Source organism: Corvus cornix, chromosome 1 (assembly GCF_000738735.6).
Source record: "Corvus cornix cornix isolate S_Up_H32 chromosome 1, ASM73873v5, whole genome shotgun sequence".
Lineage (NCBI taxonomy): Eukaryota > Metazoa > Chordata > Aves > Passeriformes > Corvidae > Corvus > Corvus cornix.
In genome coordinates this window covers 88,410,072-88,437,541 of record NC_046332.1, presented here as the reverse complement: position 1 = coordinate 88,437,541, position 27,470 = coordinate 88,410,072, and the positions used below count along the sequence as shown (strand labels likewise).

The window sequence follows — 27,470 nt, the reverse complement described above, 5'->3', positions numbered from 1 at the left end:
TCTAGGTCTGTGGGCATGAGAGTGTGAATATTCTGTAGCAAATGTACTATGAATGGTGCTCTCCTAAGGTATTTAAATTTGTAAGCTAGGCCTGTAAATGAGCTACTGTCATGCTGTAGTCAATTCTATATTTATCTTTTGTTAAATTGTTTAACTTAAGTTATCGATTGAGTGCTGCTAAATCTTTAGGCCTAAACTATTGGTCAAGACTGTGGCTCAGTTTAGCTGTGGCTTTGAACCTTGTGCCTAAATGGGAAAGTCTTCCTTATTCCTTTTTACCTTTTCCTACCCTAACTCTTTTGTTCCCCCCACTCCCACAGATAATTTTTGGGTTGACTTTGGGGTTAGATTGATTGATTTTAGGTTTTAGTCTGATTTTTGTCTGTTTGCTTTAGCCATCTAGTAAGTAGTAGAGTGGACCTTGCCAATGAACTTTTTCAGCCTTTCACTTTTATACTAAATCAGCTTTTGCCAAGACATATGTCCGTGATTCTATAAGTGACCTTAAAACACACATTCACAATATTACTTCTGTCTAACTGCAGCAAAAATGGAAGCCACAGATGTGGAGAAGGGGAAATTAAAAGTTTTATTAAGTGCAAAAGTGAACAAAACCCACAATAAAAATCATTGAAATGACCCATTACCTCAAACAAACTATCATGTGACTTCACTTATACATTGACATACACATGATCAGGCAAATCATCACAACTACAGTCTAAAAAAGTAATATTAGCAGTTCCTTTTCTCTACGGACTGGCAAGGAGAAAGCAGGCATTTCCAAGCCCTGATAAATGTCAGTAATTCAGGGTATAAGAGCAATAAGAACAACATCTGGCATTAGTATGAGTATGCATATCCTTAATTTCCCTTGTCTCCCTCTTCCACTGCATCACAGGCAGCGAGGATCACCTACAGAGATTAAGTGATGGTGTCATGATACCCTTCTGTGCAAAAATACTTCTCCTTTTACAGATGTTGAATCATTCAAAGTGTGTCTGCTTTGCTGGCATTCAAAGAACTTTGGAGTTAATACCATTTAGCTTTCAACCTTCCTTAGGTATAATCCTCTGTTATTCTGTAAAATCTCAGGGCAGCCAAATTCTGTATGGTGTCACAGGCTTTAGGGTACAGCTTCATGAGGCGTAGCACGTATAGGCAGTCACATTGTCTCTCCAAGCTGAGGTGAGGGGGCATCCACGGCAAATTCAATTTCAATTTAAAGTGGCTGATTCTCATAGAGGGCATTAAACCATCCAAAACTGCCCTACTCTTTCTAACCTCCCTTTTCTCTGTTCGTTCGGGTTTTTTTCTGCTTGATATTGTCCAAAGCCTGCATGCCAAGCTCTTTAACATGGGAGCTATTTGGGCCTACTTACATTTAGAATCCTTAGAAAACATCAAAATACAAAACAAAGAGCATCTAACTAACAATAGGAGATTGTAAGTACTGGTTTATTTGTTGAAGAACCTCAAAAAGTATATGCAAGTAAAACAAGTAGCATTCTACATTACTGAAAACTGTGAAATAAAAATATTTTTCATTGTGCTTCATGCCACATGGTAAGTCCTAAGCAGAATGAAACTTCTGCTCCTTATGTAGATTGCTGAGGAAACCTTCTCTGGAATAAGATTTAATGATTGGGGTTAACATCATCCTGGCCACTGCAGCAACTTCTGTGTTCTTCTCAGATCTCAGAGCTGGCCTCTTAATCAACACTATTTCCCAAAACATTAGTTTATTTGGTTCTATTAGTTAGCAAAACATACAGTTTTCTGCTACATCTTCTGTCTCCAGAATTGTTATACAACTGTGTTAAAGTCACAGCCCTCAGTCTGTGGTTGAGCAGCTTCTGAGCCTAAGCCAAGATTATTACAGTGCCCTTTGGTCTTTATCTTGATAGGCTTTGCCGGCATGAGGTACCGAAGGTTTTTCCAAAATCTGGAATTCACAGGAAGAGATTTATCTTTTTTCCACTTCACCACCCTCTTTGATGGTAAAAGTGACAGTGATTCTGGCAAGAAATTGTAGTCACTTACAGGCATATATTCAATTAATATGATCTTAGTTTTTCTTTCAACTAGGGCTTTATGCAGTCCACTCTCAAGTTCATATATGGCTCTGTCAGAAACATAGTTCTGGCTCAGTATAATGATTAATCTTCTGCTTTTATCAATGAATGAATTGATATCATCAACAAACGCTGCAAATTAAAGATAAATTTATTGTTAAATTCAATTGAAAAGATAGGCAGTGAATCGACTTATCTTTTAAATTCACATATGTACCAGAAATGTCCCTCTTATGAAGTGACATTTAAGCATCTTGCCCTTATGAAGAGATTAATGTGTATAAAAGATTAAGGGTCTCTGAAAATTAACTCAGTATTGGTCAAAGCTTATTCTCTAGAGCAGATATAAACCTACTTAATAATCTCATCTACCCTAGACAGCTGTCTGGCAGTAGTCACATGGATAGAAGGTGACAGCAAAATCTAACTTCCCCCCCAACCAGACATCTCTTTGCTCTTTCCTAATAGATACCATTGGAGTGATTCCACAGAAAGGCACAAACAGCAACCTCTCACCAAGTATTCTGTAACCCTCAGGTTGCACCTTCCTTTATGACATCAAACATCCAAATCTATTTCCAGTAATCCAAGGTGAAGAAGACCAGCATGTGATGGCAGAAGGAGTTCCAACTGTGTTTCACATTGATGACTTTTGGCATGAAAAGTGGTGAATGAAAGTGAATGGTGATACCCTTTAAACATCAAATTGAATTTTCATGCACAGCTTCCAGTGCTTGTTTTAGCACCATGGGACAAAGTCTGCATAAATCAGAGATCTGGACAACATGACTTGTAGAGAAAGGCAAAGCAAACTGCAGAACTAACCTAATGAAGAGAAAACTGAGGGTAAAAAGAGGCTGACAAGGGTATTACAACACCAAAGGATCGTGTAAAAAGAAGGAAATATTCTATTTTCCATGTTCACAATGGATCAGGCCAGAGAAAAGGAAATAAGCTAAAACTATTGAAAGATGTCAGTAAACACTTTTTTAATACTTAAAGAAAGAGAATAGGTTAAAAAAAAAAAGGCTTGCAAGAGCTGTGGCACCTCTCAGGTTAGAAAAATTTGTCAGGAATGGATATAAGGAGACAAGATCCTGTTTAATGAAGGATGGTGACTGATCTTATTGTTCTGTGGTTTGAACAATGAAATTCTATTCCTCAACTAGATCTTTGGACTAAGTGGAAACTTGTAATACCTTTTATCCAAACACTTGCAAAAAGCAGATGTCAGATACATCCATAGGCCAAACAAAATTCCATTTCTTATTTCTATTTTGTTATGGCACCCATTTCATTCAGAATATGGTTTCAACCACCACACTGAAGATACAGCAAACATACAAGTTACCTAAGAATAATTAGTACCAGAAACACCAGCTGCTCTGTGCTATAAATGTGAGTACATTAACTGGCCCTCGGCAAAAGCAGAGCAAAAGCACTATTACTGTGAAATATCTGACACCTTCTGTGTCCTCACCTTAACCTTCTCGATGTTTGCTCTTTCATCCTTTCATCTTGGGTCTTTGTAATTAGTGATATATGTGTGCATATGTGTGTAAGTGTATATTAATTAATAAATGTAACTATAAAACATGTAAAATGTTTGCAAGCAAACTTTGCATGCACATAGTCCAGATTAAATGAAAACTGTATCCTTTCAATGCACAGCACATGGCAGAATTCCTTCTAATTATAGACTTTACCTTTTTGTGAACTTGATGAGCCTATTCAATGACAAGAATATTCAATACACTCACCTCCTCCAGGGAATACATCCCTCTCAAATATACATAACTTGTACCCAAAGTTTTCTTCTAATATCATGGGCAATATCTTCAAAGCAAATTCTCTCTCTTCTTCAATGGGAGAAGCACAGTCTTTCAGGTAAGACACAAATGCATCATATTCTTTTCCATCTGAAAAGAAATCACCAACTGTTGTCTTGTTATCAACCATTAGAAATCCAGTATCTGATTCATTATTCTGGTTTTCAAACTTAGTGTCTCAGTAGCAAAGCATCTAGAAACTCCTGCTCTTTCTTCTGAAGACTCTGAAAAGTCTTCAAACACTCTTCATCGGATTCAAAAAATGTCCTGAAGAAATTTAATTTTGATATAAAGATTCTGATTGCATTTGGCAAATACTTGAGAACATTACCTTTCTACATTAAAGTGCTTTTTAAATAAAATCAGATTAATTTAACCAATTAATGTCACACCTGTGAAGCTCAAGATATGAAGGGAAGCAAAAAATGTGTCTGTAACCTGATAAAATTGCTATTTATGTGGTATCGCAGATTTCCACATTTATTTTACACTTTGTCTAAGAGTATCAAGTAGAATGGGTACTGGCAAAAGAGAGAAAAACAGTTAATTTTTTTTGTTACGAGAGTATGCCTTGTCTGGTCATGGTTTGGGAAATCAAAGACCAATCCAGAGGCCGGGTCCACCGCACTGCCCCAGAGCCACTATCAGGATTGATACACCAGCACACGTGGCTTTTCTTCTTAAACTGCACTCCTTTGTTTCCCTTTCTGAATACTTTACCACATAAGAGAGAACACAAAGTCAAGTCCATGAAACCCTACACCTTCAAGAGCTCTAGGAATAGGCAATCCATTGCCTAGTATTCAACAGGCAGCTCCTCCAGGGTGGCCTAGTCCAGGATCTCAGAGATTGTCCCTGTAACTCAGTGTACACTGTGATAGCTGACATCAACAACTAGACAAATAACACTGGCAGGCATAAATGACATCCAACCATTACTGAAAAATCTCCAACCACTGCTGTTTATTCAAGTTATATTCAAGCTGATTTAGAGACAAAGAAAGGCCAAGAAAATCAGACCCATATATACAGCAAGTTTTGTCACTGCAATTTTCAGAAAAATAATTCCTAAAATTGAGTAATTGTCAGGCTTGCTTGCTGTGAAGGTCACAGAGCTGGTGCCTGTTGAGATACTGGTAGTGTGCACTCCAGCTCTCCTTAAGTGCATGTAGTGACAAACCTATAAACATGCAATGGCCTCTACAGTCAAGGGAACATTTTAACCTTCACCTTACTGAAGGGCATCAGTGAGGTGAAAAAAAATTGTGTCAGTCTATCCATCTGACAGCTCCAGAGTGTTCATCCTCATCACAAATAGACAACTGCAAATTTCTCCACCCCTATCAACTTTTGTGATGAAGAACATGTCAGAACAGAGCTCATCTGAACAGCTGACATCCTCTCCACTGCGTGTTCCATAGGAAGCTTCTTCACTCTGTTTATCTGCTGTCATTGCCACATGTATATAACAACACACTTTAGCACCTGACCATCAAGTTCTCTTTTATATATTCTTTGTTTCTTCTCACACTGCTCCTGAATTTAAGATAAAAAAATTATCTTCGTCAAAGATGGTTTTTTCATAGAACCTACCAGAAATTATTTTTTAATCAATACACTTATTTCAATGTCAGCATTAGCAAAATCATACCTCCAGCAGTATCATCTCTTCTGCATGTATCTCTGTAAAATAGAACAAAGTCGACCCTAAACATCACAAACACAAACACCACAGCTACAACAACAAACGGAAATAGCAGCGCAAGGACCATTCCAGTGGTAAATATGTGCACAGGTAGGTCTTGGGTCTTCCCTGTAAAACAGAAAAGCAGCAAATTATAGCCTTAACAAAGAGTATTATATGACAAGATTACTGTATCCAATACTGATGACACCTAAAAATCATCTCAAAAAAAACACAATGTTGATGGGAATCCTTTCCTGCTAATGCTTCAAGCACATACACATGCCACTAGTCCTGAGATGAAGAGGAACTACACAACATGGATTACTCTAAAAACTGGAGAAACAATCCTGCACACAATCACATACAGTTCATTTATGTGTGTGCAGGCTATGTGAGATCAAGACTGACACTACAGATCCTCATAGATGTGCAGCATCCCAAACTGATGGTCACTCACTTTTGTGATGAGTTTCCTTAAGGTTCTTTATTATTTCCTGTTATTATCTACCTTTCACCCCTCTCTCAGTCCCATCCATAAGTCCTTAATGTTCCCTTTAATCTGTTTGGCTGAGATATTTTTGTATTTTTTTTCTCCAGTCTCTTTCAGGCTTTTCTTTTTCTTTACTATTATTATTATTATTATTATTATTTTATCTTTGGGTTTTTAGTTCCAAATGCAGATTTTTAACACTTCAATCTTTGTGAATTTTTTTATGAAGGCACTGTCAAGACATGCTCATTGTAGTCAGCATTTCTTTTGCTTTGGATTACTTCTGCCCCTGTCTGAGAGCAGGAGGAATCACCCAGGGGTTGTTATGTCCAGCACCAGATGGATGAGGGCCTTCATAAGCGGACAGACATATTAGGAGTGGTGTTTTGAAATGAGTACCCTGCCCTCAGGATTGAGAAGGCTGGCATGATTAATAATTAATAAAATTACTTAATAAAAATTAATAAATTCTTTCTAGATTAGGCCATACCTTTCTTCAATTTTACTATTTTTATCTGTGTGCTTTCATCAGCTTGCAACATGCAGGTGAAATTTTGATGCATGTCCTCATCTCTTACTTTTTTAATCCGTAGTAGCCTCGTGACATAGAACTTGTTTCCCAACCTGCAACATAAGGAATGGTGTTAGCAACCCTATCTGTACAGAAACCTACAACCACCTGAGAGGCAGATTTTGAGGGGAAAGGTTCTAAAGAAAACCCTCAGACTGTGGTTTTACTGAATTTGCAGTTCCACAAAGTGTAGGACATTATCACATACTAAATGCAGGATTTTCAGGAAACCTACTGTAATTTTTTGAACTCTTCTTCACATACTGAAGGTTCATTCTCAGGGATACCTGTGCATTGTTCTGGAAACGTTTGGTTAATTAACCAGTAGAGGCTGGCATCTTCTTGCATATAATAACCCAGGAAACCTGTGCAATTGAGTATCTCTTCTTTACCTACAAAAAAAGCGTAACATGAGAAGATCTAGTGAGAAGCAGTATTCATGTACACAGTGCAAGAAAATGTCAGCTTTCCAGGCAACATATCCTATGAGCTGTGCACCTTTCAGGATTTCATAGCCCCTTCTCAATGTTTTACAGGTGTTACACCTGCACTGGTGGTGTCTTCAGCAATCATGCACTGTTGCAAAGTGACAGTCATGCATTGCTTTCTTTCAGACAAATCATCACAGCCAGGTGAGTTTAAATAGGCCTGAGAATTTCAGGCTTTAGAGAACTAAAGGGAATTTGACTTGATGATGCTTATGGGTTCCTTCTACTTCAGATATTCTATGATTCTATAAACTAGACAGTGCTCCGCAGGCTGAGAAGATAAGAGGACAACCTGTCACCAGTGCTCCAGGGCCAGGTAAAAGTAAGTAACTGGTAAGGGGAATTACAACAATTAATTCATTGTAACAGGTAAACTATATATGATTACCGAATAAAACCAAAGCCCAGGCTGAACATGCACAGAGAAAATTATCGTCTCAGTATCACAACTGAAAATTCCTGAATACATGAACAAGTCACTTACTCAGTCAGCTACTTGTCCCATTTCAAAGCACTAACTGTAACTGACAGGAACAACCCCATAAGGTTTTGATAGTTTTAAGAAATTGCAAAACTAAAAGGACAACTGGACACTTGGAAAAAATAAGGGCAGAAGACTGCAGCTCTGGAGTGTGAGATTTTTTAAACTCTGCCATGGGAAGCCTGACCTGGATTTAGCTGCAACCATCTAGGCTATTCCAGCATCATTTCCAGGGAATACACCCAGAATGCCCTTTATTAAGCCAGGAAAAGTGCATGTTAGTCTTTGTTCAGGGCATCATGCACAAATACTTTCCAGTAAGCAAGGTCTGCACAGCAATTCTCTAAGAGCACATAAAACTGACTTCTCAAGATTTGTCAGAGACTTCTAGAACCTTCAAAGCAAGATCCAGCTGAAAATCTGGCCATCACAGATTCAGGCCTTAGAAATCCAAATTACAGTTGCACAGACCTAACCTTCCAGTATCATTGACCTTGCAACTCTAGCATTTTCAGCATATACAAGACCTATTTGGAGGCAAATATTATAGAACGCCATTTTAAACAATGAGAGATGTTAAAGGTCACGGACCTGGCTCATCCTAAATTCCCTTCCCTCTCTACCATGCCATCTGTCTCATCACTCAGCAGGGAGTTCAATGACCTTATCAAATGATCTTATCAAGGCAGAAAAGGGATGGAAGACAGGTAGTTCATATGTATATGATGCCAGACCCTTCTAACTTCTAAGGGTTGGGACAAGCACAGTAACGAGACAGAAATGTGCAGGAAGGGTGTACTGGGAGTTTGGAAGGCATGAGGAACCATAGGATTGGGATACTACCATTGGGAAAAGGACTTAGCAAGCAGTATTGGCAGGAAGGCAGCAAAATTAATATCTGAGGTCCTAGATGAGCAAATGAGATATGGGTATGAGCCACAGAGGAGACAAGCTTTGGAAAGGAAGGATTAGCTACCCAGAAGAGAGAAGCCTCAGGAACAGGAGAGGAAAAAGACAGGTAAATTTCTGTTTTTAAAAATTATTTATAGCCTCAATCGCAAACTCCTGGATCCTGCCCAAGACTGTGTGAAGCCTGCAGATCATTTTATCTAACCTACTTCCAGCTAGAAGCACAGATAAGGTCTCTTGACAATACAGATCTTCATGCACACATTGCCAGGACCGTCATACCTCACACTTCTCACTTCCCTGAGAATAACATTTTCGACCGCATCAGGTATCAGGTGATTACTCATTACTGCTGTTCACTGAGTGAACCATACATCTTTTATACATTGCTTCATGGGTTTTGCTATCTACAAAAGAAAGCCATGGAGAGATGTTTTACCACCACCACCACTTTCTCCTGCAGGTTGTAGCAGTAACCTCAGCTTCTGCCTCTCTGAAAGAGTACATTTAGGGTACTTGTATATCAATCATGTAATACACTAGGCAAAACATTACCAGATGTGAGGTTAGATCAGATACAGGATGATGCACAGACAATTCTTAGTTTGGTTATACTTACCCAGACCATCAACCATAAAGAAATCAGAACAAAAGCCTGTAGGTAGAGTAGCTACACAAACATTTTTGTGTTATTTCATACCTATTTCTGTTTCAATTTCTTCATGATGTCCAACTATCTCCAAAGTTACAGCCTCTGCTGCATCTAAAACAGAAGTACGGCTATTGAAGTAATACCTTACTTACATTCTTCCATAGTAGAAGTTACATACGTGCTCTATATCTAAAATTAATCACAAACATTCAATTTAATTCACAGAATATCTGGATTCTGGCATTACTGAGTAGTTTAAAACCCAGTATGCCTTGTTAAATTTTTTCACATACATATAAATACAGAGTACAATTTGCAATGGTTGGAAAGGCTCTTGTGCAAAATTCTCAGTAAGTTTAAATAACTTACTTAGAGCAGCTATTTTGAAAAAAAAAATAAAACTGCAGGGAAAACATACTAAATATATCTTCCAAAATTGGTTATATTTCATCTTAACTTCTGCTTTTTTACTTCTCAAATTATTCTGAAGTAGTTCAGATTACCAGACTTGTTCCCCTTGGTATATATTTATCAAATGAGAAGTGCAATGAAAAATCTCCATAGTAAAATGAACCAAAAAGTATGCTTCAAAATTTTAGAAAGCTTTCTTACCTTCTTCTACTACAAGTTTAATTGTATTTGTGCTGTGGTATATCCTTCCTTCATGACTGATTAAAATTTTACAGGTATATATCCCAGAGTGCTGTACTGTTAGGGTTCTAAAATTTAGTTCCCTCTCTGTTTCATGTTCATAGTTCTTGCAGTCCTGCAATAAAATAAAACCAGAAAATACTATTCTGTAGCAAACATGCATTCAAAACATTGAAGAAATGATGAGGTTTTTTTGACACAAGTATCACCATCATCTTTTCACTGTCTCAATGACAAGTGTCTGACCCAAAAGAGGTGTGCACCCAATTTTCACTCATGGTCACTTAAATGCCACATCTGAACATTTAACCCATTAGAAGTTGAGAACATTGCAACTGAGGAAAATATAACTACCTATGGCCCTATCCATCAATGGTCCCATCATCCCAGGCCCTGAAACACAAGAAAACAGGGCTGTAGTTCATTCTTGCCAGGTTACTCCAGATGCCTTTACTAAATCAGTCAAAATCTCTTCCAGAAACTGATAGATCTTGGAGTGAACAGGGTCTGTTACTCCAACCAGGAGACCTGAGAGGAATAAGGAGCACTTCTCAAAGTGATGACTTGCCAAATAATGAACAGAACTGGATCTGTTACACATGTAAAAAGTGTTCAGAAACAGAAAAATTGAAAAGTTTGTAATTACTTTACAAGTACATGCCAACTGTAAAATAAAAATCTTGGCACCTCATTTAGCATCAGTACAATATCTGTATCAGCAAAGTGGCAGCTGGCTAAACCAGCTGCTGCCTAAATCAGCAAACAGACATGCACATTCCAAACTACGAGTTTAACAACTTCTGAAACAGATGTATTTTTTTAACAAATCTGAGGGCAGACAAAAACTTTGTTTTGCGTACCTGTCTAAAGTTTTTTGCCCTAATCCCATGAGAAATTAAAGCTTTACAACGTTTGTAGATGCTTCTAAAAATTTGTTTGCAATTAATATTTCCTGTAATTAGATGTTTTGTTTCTATAGGCAATGATTTGAGTGACACTGTTTCAGTAATTACCTTGTACCATGTTATGCTCTCATTTTCATAGATGGACAAATCACTGCATTTCAGTGAATGACCAGTTCCAGCACTTTTAATTTCTGTAGTCAAATGATTTTTGTTGAAACAGCTACTTTTATTTCTTTCAAGTACATTCAAGGTCCATTTTTGAATTGTTAAATTTTGTTTTCCATTGCTAAGAAAAAAAAAGATAAAGCAAAATCAGTTTTAGGAGCTTTTAAAAATTATGCAGCTTAGTGAGTTACAAAACACAAATAAATTCTCAAATACATCTGGTAGGTAAAAAGTACATCTACAGTGACCTAATTATTTTTATTCCCCTTTATACTTTCCCACTCCCAAATAAGTGTTATTTCCTTTAACCAAACAGGTTACCTAAACTAAATGCACTACCGCAAAACATTTGACAATACAATTATATCTATTGAACATGACAATATATGCTACATTGACCTGAACAAGGATGCAACTGTCTGTGACATCATGAACAGTTACATGAGAGCATCAAAGAATCTTGGACCTTGAATCAGCTAAAGATCCTGCAGGCTTAATTTCTTAAGTGTTGCTAAGGTTAAAAGCCATAACTGAAAAATATATTTGTAAAATAAGTGATAAGACTGGCAACTCTGATATGGTTCATAAAGCAACATTAATCATTGTTTGATACTCTGCAGATAGTCACTGATATTTTGGAAATATTTCTAAACTCCACAAGTCTCATGAATCACAGCATCATTTATGGATTCAAGCATGTCTGTAAAACAAGGCATTTTGGAAAGGGTGCATCTCTTTGTCTTTTGAGTCTGAACTGCTCAGAGATCTACAGTAGCTGAGCACCCCAGGCTGACTGGAAGAGTCAGGAACTACCACTTCTGCAGCAGAGGCATCACATCCCATGCAGTGTCTAGAAAAGATCACACAAATATGCTCAAAAAATACCTCTTTTGAATATCTGGGAGCTGATGATTGTCATTTAGATATCTACTAAGTTCTATCCATATATTCCTTGAGAGAATCAGATTATAGCTGTTATTTCACTGATATATCCAGATACATGACTACCAAGGGAAAGGAAGCTGGAGGACTTTTGACTTAAATTTGGCAAAGTTAGAGCTTAAGAGAAAGCCATATGTTGCTGTCAGTTAGTGGGTGAGATTCTGACAGTTAATGGGTGAGATTTTGCAATTAGTGCATAAAGCTCTCATTTGTTTTCTGAACAAGCAGGGCCTGACAAAGAAAAAGCAGCAATCACAGAGCACTTCCCTCCAATGTCAGTCATATCTTCATAAATATGTTTGAATCTTTCTGCCTCCAAGAAAAGAAAAAAAAATTGCTTCCAGAAGTGCAACTGGTCAAGAATTGTTTCAATGAGAAAGGCCAAGAGGACAAAGAAGTTGGAATGGAGAAGCATCCCTGGTGAGTACATCATCTTAAATACCATTCTTGACATGCCTTTTGAGTGTACAGGACTCAGAAGAGCTATTAGGACATCATTTTTATGATGAATTTAGACCAAGTCTTGGGTTGTTTCTTTTCTGCTTTTTAAGCCCCCTAAACAAATGTATTTATGTATTCTGCTCACCCTCTTTGCACTGTAGCCCTTTTTCAACCTACACAGGTTCTCCTTACTCACTTGAGATGTTTATTACTCGTAATTGACTCTTTAAACGAAAACATCGTGGTTTGGTTTCTAAATCAGCTACCTATGCTGTTACAAACAGGAAAAGCCTTACCAAAACTTTTCCATCAGAGATAAGCTTGCATGGGTATTCACAGTGGGTGGAGTCCTTCTCACCTATTCTTCAATATCATATTTACACATTTAAATCAGAGCTACTAATCACAGTCAGCAGTGGGACCACAGTCAGTAGTCAGCCTGTTACAGTGCAGTTTATATGACCTATTTTTTATGTTTGGTTTAGGACAAGATAATCTGTGGCCCAGAAAGGCCTCTCTCTCCCTGACAGTAAAGGTACCTAAGATAAGTTTAGGTGTAGACATAAACATTATATCAAATTAATTCCACTGAGTCTGCGTGTTTCTTTAGGCATCACTCTACCAATCTGAATACTGTCAGAGAAGCAATTTACAGATCTAGCCACGAAATGCATATGATTTTACTCTCTAAATTCAGCAGATGAAAGAAAAGGATCTGTAAAGCCACATGTTCCCCTCAGCACTGTCACTCCACAGAGGGTTTCTTCTGTGATCCTGTTTGGGGAAATCACTCGAAGTGGATCAAGATATTCTACCTGATGAGCCAAAATCTGGCAAGGAGAATGTCCCTGGAAGGTATTAAAACCATACCTATGCAAACAAACATTAATTTGTCTTGCATCATTTCTAGTTGCCTGCCATATAGAACGGTTTTCAATATATATAAAAAAAAAGGCATTTAGGTGTATTTTTTAAACTGCTAGTGTCTGAATTGTTATATTTTTATCCTGGTTTTTACTTGTTGAGAGTCTTTAGTGATATTTTGTCAGGAACAAACCATTTCTGGTTTAACAGACTTTCAATCTTCCCCCAACAAACCCACCAAGAAGGAACAACAAAATCTAGCTTGGCTCAGAAGATGATACAGGGAAGTGAAAGCCCTTAGAGAATATAAACCAAGTTTACTGGATACATAACCAATTCTAAGTCATCCCTTAGCTATTTCACTGCAGCAAGCCAGTGTTATCGCAATATTTCAATCTACTGCAGAAACTGTCACTCTGCTTTCCAAATTGCAGTATTAACTCCAAATGCATGTTCCTACAGCTTTCAACTGTTCTAATCATATTGAAAAATTGAACAATATTAGGATTTTAAAATTTATCGTGTATTTATCATGGTTCTCTGTAGTTTTGGGTTTTTTTCAGGAACGTGTAAGTTCCCTCAGTTTCAAGGTCACCAAAACAGAGCGACCTGATGACCTGCTTTTTTGTATTCTGTTTTTCTCTTTGACAACCACAGGATATAGGCTATAAAAAACACCCATACAAATTAAAAATCTTTCCAAAGACCTGTGACACAGTTTTTTTCTGCTTACCACACTCACTACAAGTACATGTGAAATTTTTCAGCAAGAACGTTGCTGAAGATGGGCGCATTCATGCTTAGAGGTGATGTCCATTGATTCCTGAATTAACATCCTAAGTCTAGTGCACTAACACACGTGAACATATCAACACACATATATGCACACTTCAGCTATCTACATATGTCTCAGCAGGACACTTCTAGGTTAACTGTAAACCTTCTGATTCCTCTGTAAGTAAAAAATAAGTGGTTAAAACACCATAAAAACATTGTTAGATCACCTTCGCCTCTTACTTCTTGTATATTGTCAGTTGTAACACAGCAGAAAAAAAATTCCTATGTTTAATTAGTTTGCAAAATCTGTCATGTTGTCTTCTTTTCTTGAAAATCTGCAGTATATGTAGCTGTCACATTGTTCCCTGAAACTGCCTAAACAGTTATAAGTAATCTAAAAATTATTTCCAATATAGCTTACAAATACCTATCCCCAAATTAATAGTTGAAAATTTAGAAGATAAATAAAAATATATTTAGCATACCTTCTTTCAAAAGTAACCCCTTTAACCTCCTATAAATACTCTGAAATTAAACTAATTCCACTCAGTCATTCTTATTAAATATTAAACCAGTTCAGTAGTCCACAATAGCCCACAATCTTTCCCTACAGAGACTGCTAAAATCCTCTGTCTCTGCAGAAAAAAAAATTTTCAATAATCTTCTGTATTTGCTGAAATATAACTCATTTAATTTGCCTGCCAATAGTGAAATCCATCATATGAAGTAAGCCAAAGATCCCATTAAAATCCATTATGCCTGTTGTTCCAGCAGTGAGACCTGTGAAGAGTTCTCACAGGAGGATTGCAAGCTTCTGGCATCATTCTGATCCTAACAGAAAAATGAGAATTCATATGGGCCTAATGAAAAGAAAAGAAGAAGGGAAGGGCAAGAGGAAGGGCAAGGGGAAGGGCGAGGTGAGGCAAGGCAAGGAGTTTCAGAGTAAGAAATTTTTTCCTCAAAGCAAAAATACTTTCTTTCAAAACTGATTTTTAAAATGTAGCAGCTAACATAGTCCTAGAACACAAGACAAAAAAGCAGAAAATCAAAACTCTCAATTTCAAACAAATGCTCTGATGTAATCAAGACTTTTTTGCTCAGTTTCTCTCTTAAGCAAATTACTAAATCAAGACATTTCATAAAGGATTCTGATATTTTCATGTTTTCCAGCAATTACTTATTTTAACAAACCTCATTTTAATAGTTTTACTTCAGTTCTTTTCCTGTCACTTCCTTCTTCTATATGTAAGGCTGTTTCCTTCAGTTTTGAGGTTTACACTTTTTCATAATAACTTGATAGTATTCTTATGATTTACTGTGGATTTACTGTCATTACTCCAAGTCCGTAAAATAATCAGAAAACCACAATGATCATGAATTAAGCCTGGGGTTATCATAGCTCTCTTCTCTTCTGTCCTGTATTTTAGACTCCTTGTGGCAGTCTCCTTTGGTAGCCTGGCAATTCAGGTACGATCTCCACCTATCTTTCCCCGTGACAAAATTAGTCAGTCTGCATTTTGTGCCACTGATTAGGTGGTATTAGAGTGAGTTTTATATTTAATAGCTCTTTTTGTGAAGAGACAATGTAGACAACTGATCAACACAACAAAACTGCACAACAAACTAGACAAACTACCATATTCATCATCCTTAATGAAAATTCTCTTGAATTTGAAATAGATGAATACATTTTTCTCAGTATTTACCCTTCAATTAAAAATACTTTGCATTTCATATACCATGACTCACTACTTTTTAAAATAATATCAATAAGGAGATAATAGTAATGATGCATGGAAAAATAAAACAAGGAGATTGCAGCTTCCAAGTTAACTTGGAAGTTAACAACTGAAGTCTAGCTTCGAACAGTAAAGTATCGAACTTGAGCCTGCGATATTTCTGGAAAAACGTGGGGAGCATTTTTCAGTATCCGCGTCCCGTAACCTTTACAAACCTGGCTAGAACCTTAAAATTATTACTTGGAGAACAGCACAAATCATTACATGCAAGGTAATCTGCTTCAAATGAATTGTTGCTTCAACTGTAAATGCTGAATTATGGGTTTAGTGCAAGTTAGTCATAAGAACTCCGTGCAACAAACTTTTGATTTAGTCCCTTAGTCTTTTAAGGTGTTCCAGTGAAGACTGGCACCAAATAATGGAGGCCCATCCTTATTTCTCCTTTTAACCCATAATGTTCTACAGCAGTAAGAAATCAAATGCAATTATTTAATTTGTTCTTTGAATGGCTTCATGCAGGGAAAGGTTTGAACAGAAAGCAGAGTTTAGCTATGCTATGTTTAATCTTTACGATACAGTTAGATGATTTGGCAAGCCTCATAGCATGAGATCTGCTCAACACAGCAAGCAAGAACAAGTCTGGGGAAGAAGACAAGCAAATGTTTCCTTTTCCTTGTCAGGGGACAGAAGGGCTGCCTGACACTCATTTTGCTTAGGTAATTAATCACAAGCCAGAAAAAATGCTACCTGCCTTATCAAAAGGTTTACAGAACATTTAAAAGGCTGAAACTCCTTATAGATATTTGTAAATATTAAAAGTTCACCTTGACAGTTATTGTGAAATGAAGTGTGAAATGACACTGCAGTTAATGCAATTCCCTGAGCCCCTTTTAGATAGATGCCACTATCTATACAAAACAAGACAAAGAAATTATCTTCATCATAGACATGTACACAGGCAAGACATTTATACATTCTGATGTGTACCCACCTGTGAATGACAGAGTAATTCCCAGAGTCACTGAGTTCAGCTGGCCAAAACTCCAGAAAATTCATTTGTGAAACAATTCTGTGTGTTTCCTTTACCAGTTGCCGCTTTCCAGCACTTTCTTTGTACCAGTTTATTGTGTATGCTTCTTCCTGAAAATGTTCTTGCCTTGACTCAAGGTAACAAAGGAAAAAATATTCCCCTTCTAGAACATCAATGGAGGCACGAAGGGGGCACAGCTTTTCTTCAGAGAAAGGGGAAAAAAGATACGTTAGGAAGCCAAGTACTTGTTTCAGAAAATTACATTAACCTGACTTTAAAGTAATTTGCTGTGCTGCTGGTATCTTATAAAGAGAATTCTTTCAGCAAAGTGGTCTGGCAGCATTTATTTATTTATTCCTACAATATTTTCTGAAAACCTCAGTTTTCCACACCTTTATTCTATCTTACCAAAGCAATACCAGAAGAAAAAGGCAGCTGAAAATAAAAAGACATTTCCCTATCTCTATGATTCTTTCACATGAGTTCCACAGAGTCAGAATAAAATTCTGAAAGGGCAGAATCTGGCCTCACTCTACAATAAAGCAGCTCCCACAAATGGAAAGAGAAAGGAGAAGTTCTTCACATATGGTTTGACTTGACAAATATGTCTGAGATAAAAGCACAGAACCTATAAATTAACATTTGTATTTCCTTATCTTCTTAATTAAAACAGAATCATTATGTAGATATATTTCTGAAAAACTTCAGATATCTTTGGAAAGTTGCCTTGGAACGAGATTATGTGTGTAAAATTTAGTTTTTAAGTCTGCCTTTCCGCACAAATTTCTCAAATTTGCTTTTGCATACAGAAGTCATGAAAAGTACAGAAAAGGAACCATGATCTAGCATTAAGAGTCAAAAATAAAATCAGCCTTCAGTCTCTCTTTCTCCTAAGGTTCTCAGAGATTATTGTTGTTTAGCACCTATTGTGACCACACTTCTGAATGGCACAAAAAGAAGCAGACTCTTTCTCTTGCTTGCTATGTCTCTTCACACAGTCATGGTCACATACAACATCATCAGGTTTCTCCAGGTAGCGTCCTTGCTTTTTCATTTCATAATTTTGGTGTTTGGGACCAAATTTCCCCAGCCTGGAGCTGGGCTGAAATTGCCAAACCTTTAAGTTTTTGTTCTTGGCTGCAAAACACAAAACTTGTCCTACTCCAAGCAACTGTCAAGATGCTGGCACATATTTTGAAGGTTCTGTTTTTGAATTGAAGACTTTTACTTACCAGTGGCAGATTCCATGACAAACATTACCAAAAAAATCATCAGAGTCATTTTCTTGAGTTACTTCTCACTTCTGAAAAAAAAGAAAAGAAACTGAATTTCTCTTGTTTGTTCTGAAAACCTAAGAAAAAAAAAAACAGATTCACAGTTCATCACAAGTGCAGTAAAACATTCCTTGGAGCATGTGAGCATTGTAACTATTGCCTGGTGCTGAAGAGGGATTTCCAAATGGGAAGTTACATATTTTTATCATAACAGCTATTTTCATACATCAGGTAATGTATCTAGATTTTTCTTTGCAATTTCACTTCAAATTCAGAAAGCACTGCAGGATTTCCTTCTTCCATTTTCTTATTTAATGCATGCATTTTGCAGTATTACAAAAGCGCTCAAATCCCAAGCCAGTAGATACCTACCACAGGATAGGACAGTGCTTTTTTTTCTCCACAAAGAGAACGACTTTGCAAGACTGGACCTTGTGGAAACAGCCAGTGGAAACTTCCCTTGTCTTCAGTGAGAACAGCACAATGTTGCAGATTGGATATGTTGATGGGTAACTTTGAGCCTGCTGGAAAACAATGAGACATGTAATTTCTCTCACAATTTGGTGCGTGGAGGCAATAAGCACCAGCTAAGAGTGCTAACATTTCCACTGGGGGGAAGGACATGAAGCAGCCTATATTCAGTTGCTTCATGTGTAGTCAACTGATTTCAAAGGCAAGTGAAAAACACCACTAAATAAGATCAGCTTGGAGCACTTTCTGAGGTTCCTCAGAACAGCAGGTTAACTGACAACCAAAGACAGAGCTACTCCTGAGACTCTGCCTCAGTTTTGCTTACAAAACAGACAGGTTAGATACACAACTCAGTTCAGCCTCTGAACCTAAAACAGACAACCTTGCTCAGTGTTACCCAAGCATGGATGGACAAATGAGACACATGCACACAAGATGTACTTCAGAGATCTAAGAGATCTGCCAAAAGAAATGTCATTAGCAATCCATGTCTTTTTTATTAAGCAAATCTGTTGCAATTTGAGAAAGCACAAACTTAATGTTGTAAGAGACTGCCCTGAGATTTACAGTCAGAAAGTTCCTGTGACCTGAAGAGTCTGGAGGCAAGAGGGTACTGCATTTCCCACAGTATTCCAGAATGACACCAAACTGAGTAGCTGCTCTCCCTCTCCTATCTTTCTTCTCAGTTCTTTACAAGTGTGTCATCATCCCATAAAGCACTGTAAGGAGATGGAGGAAGTGTTTCACATCCCTTTTTTCAGACAGCCTGGTAGGCAAATCCAGATTTAGAAAGCTAAAAGAGACTGGATGCTGAGTACTGGAACAAACAATTTCAGTTCCTTGTTACGCATGGAGATTCAAACTCCTATACTTCATAAGGAAAGAGGGGCCTCTCTCTTTAATTTCTCTAATCTTTTTTTCCTTTTTTATCCTATCACATTCAGAAGAAATACAGCTGCTAGAGACTACAAGACTATGATCCACTACATAAAGATAAAACCATTTATCACCAGATTTTTAACTCTAAATCCAGTTCTTTTTTGGTATATCACGTCAGCACACAGTGGAAGTTCGTTTGAATGCACACAGTATAATGGAAGCTATTTAGTAATGACCAGGTTTAAGATTCACAGCTAATGAAAAGCAAGACACAGGACCTTAATCTTACTCTCTCATTGCTGTTGAACCTGATCAATTTGTCTGAAATTGTTCACTGTAGGCTAAAAGTGTTTACATTTGAGCCACACAGTTTGAGTACTCCTCAATGAAAAGCTGGGGGGGGGGAAGATGAAAAGAAAGAAAAATGCTTTTAGTGAAAGTCAGCTAATACAAAGATAATCTTTGAGAAACAGAATAAGAATTTTAATTTTCGGAAAAAATTGAGAGTTATTTTAAAGTAAAAGGAAAAATTCTCTGCCTAATAAAGGAGTACAGAAATATTAAAGGACAGAATGCTGAGGCAATAGAGGGAAATGACAGTTTCAATGAAAATTGGTTAAATTACCAATTGTCTATAAGGATCAAAGTGACAATAGCTTTAAGCACGCTTTATAAATTTTATACCTGTTTAAAACCACTGATGGAATTTTAATAATAAAATATGGTTCTTAAAAATGCTTGTGCCACTGTGAAACCAACAAAAACTTTAAACAAACTGAAAGTTTAAATTCTGTAAAGTGCATTACCAATATCTCATTAATTAGAAAATTGTATATATTTAAGCAGCCTTAAAATTATTCCCCACTTTTCTAGAATCACCAGAAGATTTTGAAATGAAGTGGGGCTGATACACAGAAGTGACTGATCCTCTGTTTTGGATAAGTAACTCATTTTGATCAACACTTTTGGAAAACTCAATTTGGTCCTGAAGGGTTGTGACTTCCTTTTTTAAAAAAACACAACAGATTCTTCTGAACATGAGACTGCTCTAACAATCATCTTCGGGTCAAGGGAGGAAAGCACTAATCTTTCCTCTTTAAGGAATTCCTGTGGAATTTAAGTATTTTCTAAATATTACTACACAGAGCCATAATTTTCTCAGCATTCATGAAGAAAACAAAAATGTTTAACAAACAGTTGTCTTAGACATATTAGATCCAAGCACCATTCTGCCAGGATTGCAATTTCTTGGTAAAAATGAAAATCTGTCTTAATTTCAAAGAAGACAAGCAAAGCTGTTTACTTACTATGCAAGTCTTGCCAGGTGGAAAGTGGAAGGAGAGGGAGTCTTCCAAACTCCAGAGAGCTGCAACTTGAACTTACAACTCTTCTGAGTTTTAGTCATCACTGAAACAGAGAGTTGTCTCTCTCAGCAGGTGAATGCATAGATATTTCAGTTTGAAAAACCTTCTGAAAAAAGGAAAAGAGAACTGCTGATTGCAGGAAGGAAAACAGAAGAGGGAGATGTGAGAAAATCATTTCTGCTGGTATTAATGGAAAGGTAAAGGCAAGTCCTTAATATTAATAATTTTTCTAAATGAGACATTTGAGAGCTGATACACAAATGTTTCAGGCATAATCTTTTGCTCCTACCACCTACAACAGCGCTGAAGGAGCCCATCCTCCTCCAAAGCCACCCAGGTGTGAGGGAAAGGGCTGCAGACAGCCCAGACACGGCGACAGGGACTGTGTGTTGAAATAAGTCATTTTCAGGGCTAACCTGTTTATGGCAGCTCTATAATGAGGAAAAATTATATAACGGACCCCGGAGAGAGGTGTCCGAGCCAGGTGGTTCCGGGAAGTGCCGGGCAGTGCCGCGGACAGGGAAGCGCGGCTGGGTGGGAGAGAGACCGGGCAGGGGACGGGCAGGGCTGGGGACGGGCAGGGTGCCCCGGAGAGATCCCCGGCCAGCGAGGGCGGCGCGGGGCACACCCGCAGGGATGCCCTGACCGGGGCAGGCGCTCGGTTGCGAGGGAGGGGAGAAGGAGCTGCCCGCGCCCGGCCCTTGCCTCCCCCAGCGCGCTGCCCGCCCCTGCCCTGCGCCGCCCCTGCCCTACCTGGCTGCGGCAGCAAGGCAGCTCGCCCGGCTTGGCGAGGGGGCTGTGCTGCCACCCAGCCCTCGGAAACCCAGAGGCGCGCCCCGCCAGCAGAGCGAGTGATGATCAACTTCTAGGAGACGGAGAGGGGGGTGTGGGTGTGTGCGTGTGCCTTCCTTCTCACAACCTTCCAGGGGAAGAAAAGCCGTAAGGAGGTGATTGTCTTCCGTTGTCTTTAGCTGAAACGCCTCCTCCTCCTCCGCCTTTCTGCTGAGCGCCCATTGTAGGACTTTTCCAAGGAGTGTGGTGGAGGTAGGACGGAGTGCTACGAACGAGTATATTGGGCTGAGTATACCAACTTTGATCTCTGCTACGGCTTCCTCCCCAGTTCGCTGCCTGGTTTGAGAATGAGGACGTGCAAAGAGCTAAAACTGAAAGGTTGATATTCTGCAAAGACCTCAAAAGACACACACACAGAAAAAAAGAAAAAAAATTACATCCCACAAAAAAAAATTACAAAATATGGTGTGGAGGAAAATAGACAAGGCAAAAGACATGATTCTATATTGGTTTTATGAGAAATGTCCCCATTTGAGTGCTATTTTTTTCTGTGCTACCATCCCCTTCATAGGGAGAATAAGGAAAACTTTCAAGACATGAAACATTTTGTAGTTCCATTACCGCAAAGTGAGTGTATGTATTCACTTCTAAATAAGCCATCATGCCGTTAGTTGAGTTGGCTTGTTAGCCAAACGTTGATACATTGGAACTGTGGTTCCACCAGGGGCTTCTGACAGGCATATTTCCTGTTTGAGTCCTGTTCCTGCGTAAATGAATGCTTGCCTTTGTTAATTACATGGACAGTTTATCTGCTAAGTACTGTTCAATAATTCACTATACTTCTAAACAAAGTTAGTTTGGTAACAGTGGGAAAAAGTCATTCCCTCAGGAATTCTTTTATTTTCATATCACCCTTTTCATCTTCAGAAATTTGCTTGGTGACAGCTATCTTTTGGGTTTTTTACCCAGGACAACTCCTAATGCAAAAGGTTTCAATTGCAACAAGAGGGATCACGTTAGACATAAACAGGTTACACTAAAAAGGAGGGAGGGATTACACAGAGCTGGCTGTCTTGCATATTTTCATTGCAGAGGTGAAGCAAAGAAACCCTGGAGTGTTTTACTGTCTCATCTAATTTTTTTCCTCATCACAGATTGAAACAACATGTATATAACAACCATCAGACCTTTGGATAACATAAATCAGCACAATTTCAGGAAAGTAAGCTAAGGATACAACTAACTATAACTACTTTAAAAATGTGTAGAAGGTATTTTACAGTGCTTTTGGTTCTATGACTTAGTACCTGATTTTAAAACCAAAAAGAAAGTAGATAACATAAAGATGATAATGATTTTATAAGACAGTCTGGAAACTATTTAGCAGCAAACAAAATCATAAAGTAACATGTCATCAGCTTTTTACTTTCACAGAGTAAGTCTTCATAGTGACAGTTTTGAAACTTCTTTTTTTTGACTTAGTCTTTTACAGCAATATTTTCCATGAGCTTTTCTCTCATTTTCTCTCATGTGCTTTCATACTCTTTTGAAACACTCACAAGTTTTTTGAACTTTAATCTGCATTGCAGAAAGAGCTGTGTTCAATTGGTCCTTTCAACTGTCATAGCTAGCTCTGTGATACATGAATATATGTGAAAGGAGAATAAACTTCACACTTTTTAGTTCTCTGACTAATACAATTTTAATAGAGAAACTTTAGTCTGGTAATAGATACGTAACTTGACTAAAAATAGCTACAGCTTAGATTTTAATTTTGAAAATGCCATGATGAACATGAAAGTTTGCACTAATATTGGAAAACAGATTGTTGAAGGAAGCTCTGACAACCTGATCAATCAGGGAAGACCTGTTACTTCACAGTTTTTCACTTCCTTTCCATCCAACATAAACTATACCAAGGTGCTAAATGAAAAACTGAAACTATTTCCGTCAGAAATTGCAACACATCCAACTCCTGTAACCATGGTTTAAACCTGTTTGCTGTTAGCTGGCAGTAGTCCTTCTTAAACTACTCCTATTATCTCTATATACAAGTTATATTAATTCTTAGCAGAGGTTAAATTATATTCAATAGTTTTTCAGCATTATCTTCCCCTGATATCAAAAAAGCAGGTTACAAACTGAAAATGTGTCTGTTAGAGCCTCATATGTTTCTCATAAATATTAAAATACTAAAGTTGGACACTTTCAAACTTTCCTCCATATCACAGCATCACAGGGTAATTCAGGTTTGAAGGGACCTCTGGGAGTCCTCAGGTCCAGCCCCTCTTCAGGGTGCATACAACTGAGACACGAACACTTACAAGGGTGGGGATTCCACACCTTCTCTGGGTACATGTTCCAGCTTTGGACCATGCAGATGGTGAAATTGTTTTTCCTAATACATAATACAAATTTCTCATGTTCTAATTACTGCCAGTTACTTTTTTGTCCTATCTCTGTGCTCCTTTGAGAAGAGTCTGGCTCCATCCATTCTCTCTGTCTTTTCATTAGATTCTTGTAGATGGAAACAGGGCCTCTTGTCCTCTCCCTGTATGATCTTTGCTCTTGGTGGTCTTCCCCTGGACTTCAATATGTCAGTACCTCACTTGTACTGGGGAGCCCAAAACTTTACATAGTGCCCCAGAGATGACTTCACAAATGCTGCATTCTAGGGAATAACCACTTTCCACAGCTACATTCTCATTAGTAAGGTGCAGGGCGCAGTTGGTCGCCTTAGTCACAGGGACACACTGCTGAATCATGTCCACTTTAGTGTCAACCAGGACATCCAGTCTATTTCCACAAAGTTATTTTGTGTTAGGTTGACCTCCAGGCTGCGTTGCTGAATGGGTTTATTCCATCTCAGATGCAGCACTTTGCACATGCCTTGGACTGAACTTCGTGAGTTTCTCATCAGTCCATTTCTTCAGCCTGTTGCTGTCCAAAACAGCAGCCCTGTGCTTCAGTGGGTCAAGTATCCCCCCACAGTTTGATTTTCTGTCTAAAAATCCACTGGTTGTGCAGTCTGTCCCATTGTCAAGGTCATCAATAAGGATGTTAAACAGTCCTGGTACTGGTATCACTCCCTGAGGGATGTCTCTAGTGATTTGCTGTGAGCTGAGGTTTGTACGCTGGTCACAACGCGTTGGTCCCACAGGGACTTTAGTCCCACTGTTTTTCTGCTCACTTTTGTGGATTTGTCTATCTAACAGAGACTGTGTCAAAGACCTTGCTCAATATAAGATATGCAGCATCCAGTGTCCTCCCACCGTCCAAAACACAGCTGGACATGCATGATATGTATCTAAAACAACAGCTGTAGTTTTCCAACCCTTGAAAGAATCAGGAACATACAGTTGTACATTCAATTGAATATACTATCAATTTTACACATCATCTTTCAAACAGGCTTTGTCCAATGAAAAGTAAGAAATTAATGTTGCATATACTACAAGTAATAGCTTGCTACGAAAACTTCCAAAAATTTCTAAAAACTTCCTTTAAGTGGTCAGTCTCTTGGGCTTCACAACCATGTGAGCTGTAGGAGCATAAAATCTCAAACCTATAGGATTTCTAGCTGGTCAGAATCTCTGGGTCCCTATTCACCCAGGAGAGGGCAGGATGACTCTGCTCTATTAAAGAAGTTAAAGCAAATCTGCTCTCCACCTTGGGGTGCCAAAACCAGAGAAGCACAGGGCAGAAACTGAAGAACATTAAAACTCTTTGTGGACAATATAATTAAGCAACAAAATTGCCTTGGTGCTGTTTAGTTTAAGCTTAAAGCATCCAAACTGAATCTTCTATAAGATTTCTATATTTATTCCTATGTTATTATTTCTATGTTTATTTATTTCTATGTTGGAAGAAGACTTTTTTGTTTGTTTGTTTTGTTTTTGTTTTGTTTTGCACAGAGCAGACTGTCATTCTGTTATTCTGTGAAGGCAGACTTCTTAGTGTAAAAATAGCCAATTTTAATCAAAAAAGTGTTTTTGAAAATCTAAGTTCTGTGTAAGTTGCATATCATAGAATGATTGAGAGTTGAAGGCACCTCTGGAAGTTATCTCGTCAACCCCCCTGCCCAAGATTGGCCAGAATCTAACCCTGGAGATTTTTTAGTATCTCCAAGGCTGGAGACTCCACAACTTCCCTGGGCAATCTGTGCCAGTACTGGGCCACCCTCACCATAAAAAAAACCCTTTCTGATGTTCAGAGGGAACCTCCCTTTTTTAAGTTTTCACCCATTGCCTCTTGTCCTGTCAATGGCCATCACTGAAAAGAGCCTGACTCCCCCTTCTTTGTATCCTCCCTTCAGATGAGGGACTTCACCAGGCTAAAGAGTCCCAGCTCTCTCTGCTTCTCTTCATAGAAAAGATGTTCCAATTCCTTCACCAAACTCAAGGCCCTTTGTTGTACTCACTGCAGAATGTCCATGTCCTGTTGAGGAGCTCAGAACTGAACACAGGACTCCTGATGTGGCCTCAGTGGTGCTGACACTGTAAAGATGCTGTAAAAGTATTCCACAGTACTTTTTGTGCTTTCTCTCTAACATTACAAATATGATAACATCTGTAGAAAGACATCCATTTTAATGTATATCTCATATTTCTTTACTAAACACCAAGGAATAACAAAAGAAACTGTGACAACTGCAACATTTTTTAGTCATTGTTATGGTCACATACTCACCCCCTGGTCCTGTAAATATTCTTTGTCACTCTCAGAATTTGCTCCTTTTCTTTCTGTCAAGGCCATTTTGTTCACTGCTGGCAACCACAATAAGAATTATTTTCTGCCACAGCCTGTGGCATAAATGAAATCTCTCCTGATGGGGGAGAGTTTTTAAAGTCCTTGCCAGGAGTTAGTTCGAGAAACAAATGGAGACTTTCAGCCTTCACTGCTGCTAGATAGTTGTTTATTAAGTCTTATCAGAGACACAGAGTCACTAGCATGACCCAGACACAGCACAGAGCAGAGAATGCAGCAGAAAGCCTAATTATCAAGATTTACACAGCCTTTTAAAGATAATTTAACCAATGGTTACTAAAAACGTACATTATTTTCACTTTCCTACCAATTGTTCAGTAACACAGCCAGGAACTGTGGAATTCTTTGTCCAATCATCCCAAATTAGTTTTACTGCAGAATATGGAGTAGTAGAAGAAGAAGAAGCAGGTTTGGAGAACAACAACAATCCTCCATTTTGATGTTTTTTGCTCTTATCTATTTACTACAAAGAGAAGCCCAAAACATCTAAATTTTTCACCTTGCGACAATCTTACATAGTACTAATTCACACCATTGTATTTTCTAGTTCTTGCCTGATAGTTGGCAATTTTTTCCATGGACGAAGGTCAAAACAGTATTGTTCAGGGGGGTAAAAACCCTTCAAAACAGGCAGAGAAATATTCTCTGCACTCTGGGTTCCTACAATTTTCCTCTTTTTTTTTCTGGGCTGACCACAAAACTTGAAAAAAAGTAGCATCACCACAAGAGCCATGGAGTGAGTTTGTTTTTCACCACAATGACTACACTGACTACAGAAGTTAATGACACATCAGTATGTTTCAGAGTGATTTGGCTCATTGCTGATCCCATGCACTTCCTCACTGTACCTTCTCCTCATCCCTTTCCAGCTTAAAATTCATCCCAGGCTTCTCGTTTCCCAGATTCTCACTTGTCATCCTTTCTTGTTCATTACATGCCCAGGACTCAAACCATATTAAAAACTTATCCTGTGATAATCTTGGAGGTGAATATTCTGTCTTGCTCAGAAGCTTATGTGAAAAATCTTCATAGTTTATAGCAACAGGCTTTCCTGTTTTTACTATGCCTTAGTGTTAGTATTCTCTCTGTGAGAAGAAATGGTACTGTAGGAATAAACCAAGTCTCACACTGGCATGAATCCATTTTGTGGAGCCTCCCCAGAGACAGTAAGGTTTATCCAGAGGTATGTTTAGGAACAGGACCCAACACTGCACAAAATCTAATGAG

At 38.2% G+C, this 27,470-nt stretch overlaps 1 protein-coding gene across 7 annotated transcripts; it reads right to left on the bottom strand.

Annotated features, from left to right (window-relative positions):
• Nucleotides 1-566: 566 nt before the first annotated feature.
• On the bottom strand, nt 567-25,685 carry IL18R1 (interleukin 18 receptor 1). Of its 7 annotated transcripts, XM_019283054.3 has the most exons (14): nt 21,438-25,685; nt 20,628-20,790; nt 18,343-18,494; nt 17,929-17,999; nt 16,658-16,898; nt 10,847-11,024; nt 9,795-9,948; nt 9,231-9,293; nt 6,888-7,044; nt 6,572-6,705; nt 5,556-5,717; nt 3,836-3,994; nt 2,044-2,207; nt 567-1,945 (listed from the first exon to the last, which is right to left on the bottom strand). In XM_019283054.3, exons 4-14 carry the CDS (start codon nt 17,975-17,977, stop codon nt 1,877-1,879), a joined length of 1,530 nt encoding a protein of 509 aa, XP_019138599.1. In that variant the 5' UTR covers nt 17,978-17,999; nt 18,343-18,494; nt 20,628-20,790; nt 21,438-25,685; the 3' UTR covers nt 567-1,876. The 7 variants fall into 7 exon arrangements, with proteins under 7 accessions (XP_019138599.1, XP_010392563.1, XP_019138593.1 ...); XM_010394261.4 differs by having other exon boundaries at nt 567-2,207; XM_019283048.3 differs by having other exon boundaries at nt 1,807-2,207; nt 18,343-18,491.
• Nucleotides 25,686-27,470: the final 1,785 nt, after the last annotated feature.